The sequence below is a fragment of the Carex rostrata genome, chromosome 22 (genome assembly GCF_964058835.1).
Source record: "Carex rostrata chromosome 22, lpCarRost1.2, whole genome shotgun sequence".
Lineage (NCBI taxonomy): Eukaryota > Viridiplantae > Streptophyta > Magnoliopsida > Poales > Cyperaceae > Carex > Carex rostrata.
Genome location: NC_135939.1, coordinates 5,926,373 through 5,938,590, shown reverse-complemented (window position 1 = coordinate 5,938,590; position 12,218 = coordinate 5,926,373). Strand labels below are relative to the sequence as shown.

The window sequence follows — 12,218 nt, the reverse complement described above, 5'->3', positions numbered from 1 at the left end:
TAATAGACAACGAATGTCTTTAAAAGCATTTGACTCTAAAACAAATAAAAAAAATATACAAATATGTGCATTATGTGGATACAAATTTAATCAAATAATTAACTATAGGAGCCTAGTGATTGTTTTCTCTATGAACTTATTTGTCTTGTTTTTTCTGACAGACTACACTGAATCACAACCGAGAAGATACTGAAGCAAACTAGACTTGAAACTGAATCAATCGAACTGAAATAGTCACCACTCGGATAAATGTGCAGCCAAAAAAACACTGAATCAAACTAAACCGAAAACGGAATCAACCGGACCAAAACAGCTTGCAAACCATCCATCCTCGTACTACACACAATTCTACACCAAATGAATCCACAAACAACCAGCTCCTACTCCTCCAGTTAAACGGGGGGACAAGAAGATAAAAAATACCACGAGTCGAGCGGCCCCACCCGCATGGCCAGCTCTCCCCACCCGACCCCACATGTTTTCTTTTCTCCTTTCCTCTTCCGCCCCATATAAATTCTCCTCTCATCTCCTCCTTCCCACTCATCACTCCACCCAAATAATCCTCTCCTTCCCTTTCCTGCCCGCTTCTAACCAAAGGCAAACAAAAACAGAATCACAACAACTTATCAACCAAACCTCTGCCTACACTGTCCTGTTCTATCAATTATCATCATGGTTGACGTCGATCGCCGCACCACCACCTCCTCCATGGGGCTCCGACGACTCTCAAACCGTGCTGCCTCCCTCAACTCCCCTTCCGCCTCCTCTGCTCGACACTCCTTCACCTCCCTCGCCTCCACCATTCTCTCTCACCTCATCTCCTCCTCTGTTCCAATTAGCCCTGGTCTCACTGATCGCGAGCTTGATCACCTGGAGGCCTCATTGGGCTTCACCTTCCCTCCTGACCTTCGCACACTTCTCTCTCTTGGTGTCCCTTCTGGCCCTGGATTCCCTGACTGGCACTGCCGGGAATCCATTCGTGCAGCTTTTGATTTCCCCTTGGCTGCTGCATCTCTCCAGGTTGCCAAGTCTTCCCTCTGGCCTAGGTCCTGGGGCCCCCGACCCTCTGACCCTGACCGTGCACTCAAAGCTGCACGATCAGCCATACGCCGGTCGCCACTATTGATCCCTCTCTTCGACCGGTGCTATGTCCCTTGCCGGCCTTGCCTTGCGGGTAACCCTGTTTTCTATGTGACAGAAGAAAGAGTGCTCTGTTGCGGCCTTGACTTGCTGGATTTTTTCAAAAGAGACCCGGCTTTTGTTTCTACTCCTGAGCCGGTGCAACGGTTTCAGGAGGCTTCTACTCCAGCTAACATGAGGAGGAGCCTGGATATAGTTGCAGGGAGATCACCACGTTGGATTGAGTTCTGGTCTGACGCGGCATCAGACCGCCGGCGGCGCGATTCCTCTTCATCAGACTCCTCAACTGCTTCCACCTCTTCTTGTTCCTCCTCTGATTTATCAGATCCATCACGTCAGTCTCCGATTTGGGTCGACAGTTACCTTGATCAGATTGGGTCAGTTCTAAAAGAGGCCGGGTGGGAGGAATCCGACGTCAGCGATATGGTCCACGTGTCAGCATCGGACACATTTAACGGTGAGGATGTGGTCGTGGTTGACAGTGAATCAGCACTTGATGTGTTGCTTGTGAAAGCGGGTCGGTGCTCGGACTCGCTACGGCAAGCCGGATGGAGCTCTGATGAAGTGACAGACGCGTTAGGGTTTGGTCTCCGGCGAGAGAATAAAGAAAAGAGACATGCGGTGAGGATACCTCGGGAGATTGTGCACAAGATGGAGAAGCTCGCACACTCTGTTGCTCATTCTTGATTCGGAGGAAGAACTTGCATTTTTTTTTTTTTACTTTTACCCTTGTTTATTCTGATATTAATAGTTGGGGGCTAAAATGCTCTTGACATTCTGATGTATTAAGATATATTTAGTTTAATAATATAGTAAAACAGAGCAGAAACTTAAATTTACACTCTTTGCATTTTCATTTCTCTCTCTTTTATTTAGCAGTTTTTTTTATTTGTCCGAGGTGGAGATCGATTCTCATTTGATAACAATTTTGAATGAACATAAAGTTTGTCATTCCTGAATTGAAAATTTTATATTATGATTGGGACTGGTATCATATTTTAACCACAATATTAAAAATGTATTAAGCAATTTTAAGGTTGTTTGATCAGAAAGTCGATTGAAATTTACGCAAGGTTTTATGTAAAGATCTTGAAATAAGTCAATAGTTGACTTGTGATTTGTGTGAAATCTGATAGAGAAGCATAAGATAAGCTCGAATTGCATATCAAAAGAGGATTTCTAAGCATAAGATAAGCTCATCTCATCCATGCACACTGTCATATTCTTTGAAATTAATTACAGCAATTATTGCCCAAAATATTCTTTGAAAAAATTAACTTGGGTGCATCAAATTGGCTATGCGATATTTGTGTCCCAATTTTAAATTCAAATTAGTTACAATGATCATTGTACAGAATATAATTTACCTACTAAAATATCCTGCATTTCCAATATAAAATTTAAACATACTTTTTTTTTTTTAGTATAAACCCGTAGATATTTTCAACATACTTGAACTCAATTTGAATCTTTTCAGGTTCAGTTTCAAGTGTTTTTAAAATTAAAGTTGGTCATGCCTTGAATAGCTGTTTGGGTCCCAAGGGGCTGAACCTGGCTTTTAATCGATGGATCTCTTTTACTTTACCACAGAGAAAGCTAAGCTTTGCTGTGGGGCTGGGAAGAGGAAGCAAGCACACGCGCGGGTGTAACATAATTAATTGTGTCGCCAGTGGCCTTGGTTTGGCTGACAGGAAAGAAAAAGGAAAGCGTACCGTTTTTCTTTTCAGGGACCGTCTTTTTGTGGAAACGTGAAAGTTCTTAAAATCCCATGTACCGGTTTCGGTTCTGTTCTCGTCTCGTTGTTGGGTAGCGATGACAGCATCGGGACTTGGTTGTGTCATTCAATGCAATGGCGAAGGCATTTAGACATGAGAGATCTGAAACGGTTTCGGTCACAGGAAAAGTTTTTGAGGATGTTTCATTGTTTGCTAATTGTCTCTGTAGCACACTGAGTTTGTTGTTGGGTTTTTTTTTTTAAAAAGAAGAAGTGGATTTAAGATCCATCGATTTCATTAGAAACATTAGTAGTATAACGGATTCCGATCAGTATAAACAACATAAAAAGCATTAGTAGTATAACGGATCTCAATCAACATCCCCATTATTAGGAAATAAATCTGTTGTGATTCTTCAGGAATCACAGGACCTGCTATTCCCAATCAATCTCTTCATTTAGGGCCTGTTCGGTGCGGTACTGTGCGCGTGGGAAAAAAAAAATTCACTCAGACTGAATTTTTTTTCTCCCACGAGCACAGTAAAATCAGTTCAATAACCATTCTCATTCCCCATCCCATTTAAACGCCGAACACGCCCTTATTTTGAGATTCGTGCATAGATTTTGAGATTTGTATATTTCATAAAGTAAAATATTGGATTTTGAATAATAGGGTTCTGTGATTCCTGAGAGAGCTGCCAGGACCAAAATAACTGCACCCCTAATCATCTCTATTAATAACCTATCTTTGAAACAGATGCATGCATGTCTAATAACCATAAATCCTCTATATTGATACCATTAAAATTAAATCCATTATACGAAGCTATCCAATCACAAATCAATTTAATATAAGAGCGCTCTACCAAAAAATGGTCCGTACTCTCAGGTTGACCACAAAACAAACAGTCAGGTTAACCTGGCCACCCTTTTTTCAATAAATTAATTCTAGTTAAGATCTTATCTTTTCTAATTAACCATAAGAATATCTTAATTTTGAGTGGCAATTTGGATTGCCAAATAGTATTATACTTGTTATTGGAATTTGGGAATACCACCATAATCTAACCACTTATAGATCATGCACTGAAAATACATGCTTATTAGACCATCTCCACAAAAGTTTATCTTCCAAACTATTATCAAGTGAGAAATATAAAAATTGTTGCTTTAAAGTGAGCCATTATTGTAAATATATACCAGTTAATTGTCTATAGAAGAGTAAATTTAAAGGAGTGGAGAAGACTGCTGCCACTCAAATAAATCAATCTTGAGTGATAGAAAATAAATTAGGAAAATGATGTTGTTAAGCATGCTCCCCATACCACCTATCTAACCAAAGAGCAGTATTTTTACCATTATCTATTTCCTTATTAAGTCCTAGAATAATAACATCTCTATCTTTCATAATAGTTTTTCAAAAAGGCGAACAAGTAGAGGAAGAGGTTCTGTTTTTATATTTACTTATTAAAATATCCTTTCATCTACATGTAATATTATTATCAAAAAAAATTAATCCACCATTTAGCTAATAAGGCCTTATTTATTAACTTCAAATCAATTACTTCTAAACCACCCTGATCTTTACTCCGACATATATCATCCCAAGAAATGAGAGAGTATTTTCTTTTTGTGGAATTACCACCATGCCACAAAAATTTATATCTAATTTTATCAATTTTATGTCTTATTTTAGTTGGTAGTATAGATAGACAACCAATATAATGAAATAGCCAAAATGATAGAGTTTAATAAAATGACTTTGCCTCCCAAGGATAGAAGAGAACTTTTCCATTCTTGTAATCTTTTCTCAATTTTGTCTATTAAAGTTTGCCGGTCACTATCACATAAGGTTTTACTATTAATAAGCACTCCCAAATATATCAGAGGCAAAATCTTAATCTGACAACCTAATACAGTAGCAAAATATCTAGTTTCATTATCCGTTAAGTTGAGTGGATACATTTCCCTCTTAGCGTAATTAATTTTCAAACTTGACAGATTTTCAAAAGCTAATAATAACCACTTAACATAATTCAGAACATCCTTGTCTACTTAAGATGTTATGCTTTTAAAAACAACAAGGTGTCATCGGCAAAATGTAGGTTGAGTTTGTTGTTGGATTGATCTCTTGAATTTTCATTGTGTCTGTAAATTAATTCGGTGTATTTATTTCAAATTAAACAGTTTAATAAAAAGAAATGTAAGGTATTGAAACTAGTGTTCAAGAGCCGGTAGTTCAAATTCTACACGAAGTGTGTATGAGTGAGAGTGTTTACCAAATTCATATCCAAAAAATATTGTTGGATTTAAAAATTAAAGGCCCTTAATTATGATTTTAGTTTACTTAAATTATCCTACGAACAAAAGCAGAATTGTACTATTATTTCCTACCAAATAGGGGCAATAGGGGCTTAAAGTTAAAGGCAGACTTTGTTTCCGATGAGGGGTCAATGTCCAACTGTGCAAGCTTCTAAATTAGGCACAACAATAGTACGATAATTTTTTGTTGCTTCAACTATTGCAGGGATACATAGGGGTGAGTAAATTGCTCATAACTCGTGAGCCGCTCATAACTCGCTCATTAAAAGCTCGTCTAAACTCGCTCATTTATCCGCTCATTTAAACTCGCTCATTAACAACTCGCTCATTTACTTAATGAGCGAGCATGAGCATGACCCAACTCGCTCATAACTCGCTCATTAAGAATTTGTCACATCTAATCCCTGCCACATTTAATCATATGTAATTATGTGTAACATCAACCTTGCCTCATTAAGATTGATAGATAGTGAGCATAATTTCATATTTAATCATGTGTAATATAGTGAGCACAATGTAACATTTAATCCTGTGTAATATACTAATTTTCATAGTTTCATATTCATTTTTTTTTTGTAAATCGGCAGAACCAAAACCTCCGCCTAAAGCCCAAAACAAGTAATAGTCATAACAACTCGCTCATTTACTTAACAACTCGTTCATTTAAATGAATTATGACAATTTGTTGGATTTTGTTATGATGACTTTTAACAAATTTTGTTGTGCGTAGGCACACTATATAATTTTGTTATGAGTCATAAGTCATAACTCGTGAGCCGCTCATAACTCGCTCATTAAAAGCTCGCTCATTTACAACTCACTCATTTATCCGCTCATTTAAACTCGCTCATTTACTTAATGAGCGAGCATGAGCATACCCTAACTTGCTCATGCTCGCTCATTAATCACCCCTAGGGATACATATGGTGTTCAATTTAAAACCTCTTTGAAATTTCAAAAACTCTATACAAGAATATAACAAAAAGAGTTGTAGGTTCGAGATCCAACATTAATTCATGATGTTATAAAGGCTTATAGACGATTTTGTGTTGCAGAAAATTAACCCCTTTGTAGATCAGAATCACTATTCACAATTCATAAATTTGTTTTTTCCTTGTGTGCAGTTTAAAAAAAAAGACTCAATAAATCTAATCTTACTATATTTTATAGAAATAAGTCACTCTTTTTATTTTTGTACTTTCAAATTTTATAATTTTCATGGATAAATTTTTTCCAAATATACCCTAGTATGATCGGAGACCTAAACTGGTGTCCTTACATGGAATTCGTATCCTCTGTATTAACTCAAAAGGAAATCTTTTGAGTTAATGAATCTTAATCATCTAATCTGTTTTAAGATTCGTGCAGACTAAATCCACATTAATATTAAAGGACCTCTATATCATTAGCAGAGATCGAATTAACTTTGTTGAAAATCAAACGGTTGAGATTCATTAAGCCAAAAAATTTCTCTTTGAGTTAATGCAGAGGTATGCATTCCCTTACAAGGGACTAGTTATGACAAAGTTAGCTTTATCTGAGCGGTTGTTCCTCCTTGCCATAATCGTAAGCGCACTCAGTAGTCAGAAGATGGGAACGGTGCACCGCTTTGTTGGGTGTTATTTGAACATTGTTTATTATCATGGGACCTGCATCAATGATATGAATAGCCATGTCATGTTGATGTGAAATATAAGACTTCTACAACACGGGAACTTCGCCAGTCCAACTACATTTCAAACTTGCAATCATAAATTGATACTCTTTCGTACAAAGCGAATATTTAGATTTATGGGTGTTTGACTTTCGTAAACAGTTGTTTTGTAACTTAGGGGTTATGGCCACAGTCGGCCAATTTTATACGAATATTTTTGATAAAATTTATTGAACAATAGTACAGAATTTAGAGCAATCACAATCATAGACGTTGAGGTCAGATTCAGGTCTAAAACAAATGGTAATTTAATTTGAAGGTTAATCTATCTCGTGAGCTTCATATATACGACCAAAACAACCAAAATAGGATATTAACGAATCTTTCTTTGAAACATACAAGGTAAAAAAATCACCAAAATTATAACAGAGGAAAGCACAAATGTCTTCATTTTTTCTTTTTTTTTGCCTCCATCATACTTTTTTTAAGATGTAAATAACTTAAAATTGCCATGAGTTTATGCTTTAAAATTGCCACAAGTAATTAAGTAATACATTTATCAGAGACGGAGCTACATTCAAGGAATGAGGTCAATTAACTCTCATTTTTTTATTTTTATTTATGCACAATCTTCTATATAGTATAGGGTAAAATGTTATAGATACGGTAATTTTAACTCCCATTCGCAGCATGAAAATCTGGCTTCATTCCTACATTTTATGCTTTAATATTGCCATGAGTTTCGATTTATCTCCATAATACTCAGATTCAAATTTTTAAAAAATGCAATTAAAATTGTGTAAATCTATTAAACGATTTTCTGGAACACTTTTGCGTCAAGTTAATTTAAAAACAAGATTGTGGTCACGGGGCTGCCAGGTGCCATCGGGATGTCACCTTTGCATGAATGCGGATTTGGAGAGTTCGAAGCATCTGTTTTTTCAATGTCCTTACGCAATGGGGTTATGGCGAATGCTGCTATTCAGATTCAACATTACATTTCCGCCAACTAATCCTACCAGGGTCCAAGACCTCTGGTACATGATAAGGAAAGACCTTGACAAGCCGGCTATTAGGATCTGGGACACCGTTTGGGTGTCAGGATGCTGGGCCTTATGGCGAGAACGCAACAGGAGGTTGTTCACGGGGAAAAGCAAGTCCATACCGGACTTAATCGGTATAACGGTGATAGAGATTACAAAATGGCATACAAACTTATGAAAATACATGATGGGGGGACACTGAGATTTGGGGGTGTAATTCAACACAATGTAAATATATTTTTTCTTTTTTGATATTTTGAACTTCTGAACTTTTGTAAATAATTTTCTTATATCAATGAATAGTCGGGAACACTGTTCCTGACCTTCAAAAAAAAAGTTAATTTAAAAACAGATTTAATGGATATTGGATGATCAAAAGGATTAAACATGGAAGAAAAAAAAAAAGGGTTACATCATTTCTCTATTACGGCTTAATTTTAACGGTTATAAAACGCCGTATATTCTACTTTATTGAAACTGTCGTTATTAAGTCCATATCATAGTCCGGAAGGACAAAATTTGATAATTCATTAGTATGACGTCATGAAAAATTATGATTAATTTTATTATATTTCTTGGACTTGTGTTCCTTTTGTTTATGTAGTAGTGTTGAGATTTGAGTTCAAAATCTTATTATATTATACAATCTAAATACTACTTTGATTTAAGAATTGAGTCTTGTATTAGCTAAATATTGTTTAAGCATTACATTGCCATAATTAATATTGTATTAGGTTATGACTTATGAGTGATGCTATAGTACTATGCATAATGCATATTGGTTCGTACTATGGATCGATATTTTCATTTTTAAAATTGAAACAATCAGTTTGAACCGTTAAACATGATTTCCACGTGAAAATACATTTATAGATCAAATTTTAATTTTACTTTAAAAAGAATACTATTTTTAGATGGGTAAAAAAGTTACTTGATCTAAGTATTTTAGATCATTCAAAAATATTGTTTTTCTACCTATCTATATAAAAGATGGTAAAAAATTCTGAAAAATTGTATAATTTAGTTTGCAAATAATATGAATATGAAAATTACGTTCAATAGCTTAGATTGAATATTTGAACTTTAAAGAAAAAATATTAATCTGCAATACGAACCAATATGCGCTATCCATAGTATCACAGCCAAGCTCTTTAAGTTATAATTGTTATTATTTATTGTAAAGTATATAGATGGTTTATTAATTTGAACTTTCTAAAGCTAGAAAAATAAACCTTAATAATAAAAATTACCTGAACCAAGATTTAATGACGCTAATTTAGCCGTTAAACCATTAAATAACCACTCCGTCATCAAATGTCATCAAATATTTTTGAAAACTTTCTTTATATGTCAACAACTTATCAAAATTGATATTAACATATTAATTTAAAATGCAATTGATCAAATTTATCCAACCATCAATCCGTACTTAGCAAATATTTAAGTTAGAAAAAAAAAAGTATTGTCCCTTAACCTTTCATCTCCGAAAAATTTCTGCTCCCTTTTTCACACAGTTTGAACTGATTTTAATTGTTTCAAATAAAGTGACTTCAGTCAAAACAATTACAGTTATTAAAGTGGAGGTTTTTTAGAGGAACATCGTAATGAAAAGTTATGTTTGCATAATTTTTTATATTAATTTACAGAATTTAGTATTTAAGTTTACAAAGTTTTATAAATCCAAAAATAATCTAAAAATTAGTGTCCGAAAGCTGTTAGCAACTTCCTTTTAAGTTATATATACTGCATGCTTTGTAGGGGTGAAAATGGGTTGGATATTATCCAACCGTATCCGAAAATTTAATACGGATATCTGATATCCGAATATCCGTGCGGATACAGATACGGATATGGTTTTGAATTTTAACTATCCGTATCCGAATAGTAGATATATATTATATAGTTTAGTATATATTATGAAAAAAAATTATGTTATTCACTATTATAAAAAGCGGATATCCGTATCCGTATCCGGTTAATATCCGATCCGTATTCGTATCCGGAAAATAAAAACGGATACGGATATGGTTTTACCACTATCCGATCCATATCCATCATCCGATCCGTTTGCACCCCTAATGCTTTGGCCTCTAGATCCACTCTTTTCTAAAATCATCTCGAATACTGATCAAAACTAAAATTTTCAAAACCCTCCTTGACAAAATTAACATTTTTAAAGTTCAATCATCGTAGTAGAACAAAACAAAGGCACGGTAACAAATTTGAAATAAGAGCAAAGGTATCGGGACCTCTATTAATATTAACCTAAAAGTTGTCCAATCCTTCAATTTTTTTAAATTTTATTAAATCCTATCATTATCAATGTCTTAACAAGTATCTTATTTTTCTAATGTTGGTCTCAAGGAATTATATTGTTAAGCTCGCAATTATGTACAACTCAAAGATTCGAAGAAATACTATGATTTTTTTATTTTAGTACATATAAAATTAATATATAAAATTTTAAATTTCAGAAAAGAGATTGATTGTTTCTTTTTCTTAAAATGTAGATGAAACTCCATTGGTGCGGTATCTGTATTTTTCAGACGTTAAGCCCCATCTTGATCATAGATTGGTATGATTGTAGTATTTTTCAGATGTTAAACCCCACTTTCATCATAGATTTGTTCAAAAAATGTTTATTGGTGTGCTCCCAATATTTTCACCAAATCTTGACCATAGACGTTAAACCCCACTTTCATCATAGACGTTAAACCAAATCTTGACCATAGATTGGTGTAGTCCCACTATTTTTCATATGTTAATTAACCCCATCTTAACCATAGATTGATGCAATTTCAATATTTTTCATATGTTAAAACCCCTCATCTTGACCATAGATTTGCTCGAAAATTAATGAAACCGTACCATTAAAAGTCATTCAATCCCTTTCTCAAAAATTTGGTCTTTTATTTTCTAAGATAAAAAAAATCCGAAAAACTATGCAATTCTCATCTCAAATTTTTTTTGTATACTGTGATAATTAATTTAATTAAAAAGGAACAATTATCCCAAAAACGAAAATACCCTTTATTTATAAAAATTACCGAAACCGTACTATTGATGCAGTTCAATCAATCAATCTCTTTCTCGAAAATTTGGCCTTTTATTTTTTAAGATAAAAAAAATCCAAAATACTATTTTTATTTTTTGTATACTGTCATAATTAATTTAATTAAAAAGGAACAATTATCCCAAAAAGGAAATAGGCTTCATTTATGATGCCCTCGTGGGATGTTTTCTCAGCCAGCCTAAACAACCAGGACCGCTCAAACTGCTATCGTGCTATTAGGTGTAAAGCAGGATCAAGTTTGGCGCATTTGCTCCTATAGCAAGCATCATGTGAGTCCCATAAATCAATTCCCGTATCTATAATTGAATTGCCGGGTAATATCCAAGCAAACTTGTTATTTATGTCATTTCGTCGACACTTGTCATCATTAAAATATCATGTCTCTCATGATCTGATCTGTATCTTCTATCCTGTCTACCAATTCTATAAAGCGTACATATTTATTTTTGTTAAATTTGGCCCACAAATCAAATAAACAAAAAAATGAATAAATAGTAAAAAAATATGAATAAATAATAAAAAACTTTGTTTTACTGTTTTGTTAAACCACCGTTGGATCAGCGATTTTCAAAGTGGCTTAATAAATAGTAAAAAAATTTAGAAAAATGTAAAATTTGGTCTCCAAGCACATTTTAATATAGAGATCACATCTAATGGTTCGGATCGGCTTTTTGGACTTTGAAGATTGAAAAATGACTTAGTTGCACGGGGCCTCAGAAATAATCGATTTGATATTAGCCAACCCCTCTCTCTATCTCTCTCTCTCTATATATATATAACAAAAGGCCAAAAAAAATTATTTATACCAAATTCCAAAAAAAAAAAAATGTTTTCTGGAGAATTTAAAAAATATCAGGGCCGTCAATTCAATATGCGGCTCCATTCTTGAGGGGCCACAGATTGAATTGAAGTCCCTTCAAAAACACAAAAGTGCACTATAATATACTGATATTTAGATGTTTGAGGGACCTCCAATCTAATATGCGGTCTTCTAAGAATGGAGGCCGCATATTGAATTGGCAGTCCTGGTATTTTTCGAATCTCCCAGTTTCAAAAATGTTTTGGTTTATTTTTTTTTTAAATGGTATTAATAAAAATTTCGGAAGAAAAAGTTGAGGGGCATTGAAGAGCTTAATAAATAAAAAATATTGGATGCCAAAGTCCAAACTAAGAAATTCGAATAGCAGGGTCGCTAATTCAATATGTAACATAAAAGTGCAACCGCATTTTACAATGCCAGCGCTTGATACAATTAATCATATATAAAAGGTC

General features: G+C 34.3%; 1 protein-coding gene across 1 annotated transcript; it reads left to right on the top strand.

Annotated features, from left to right (window-relative positions):
- The first annotated feature begins 535 nt into the window (after positions 1-535).
- On the top strand, positions 536-1,981 carry LOC144574396 (uncharacterized). The gene has a single exon (XM_078324358.1). The coding sequence runs from the start codon at positions 673-675 to the stop codon at positions 1,825-1,827; it is 1,155 nt and encodes a 384-aa protein (XP_078180484.1). The 5' UTR covers positions 536-672; the 3' UTR covers positions 1,828-1,981.
- Positions 1,982-12,218: the final 10,237 nt, after the last annotated feature.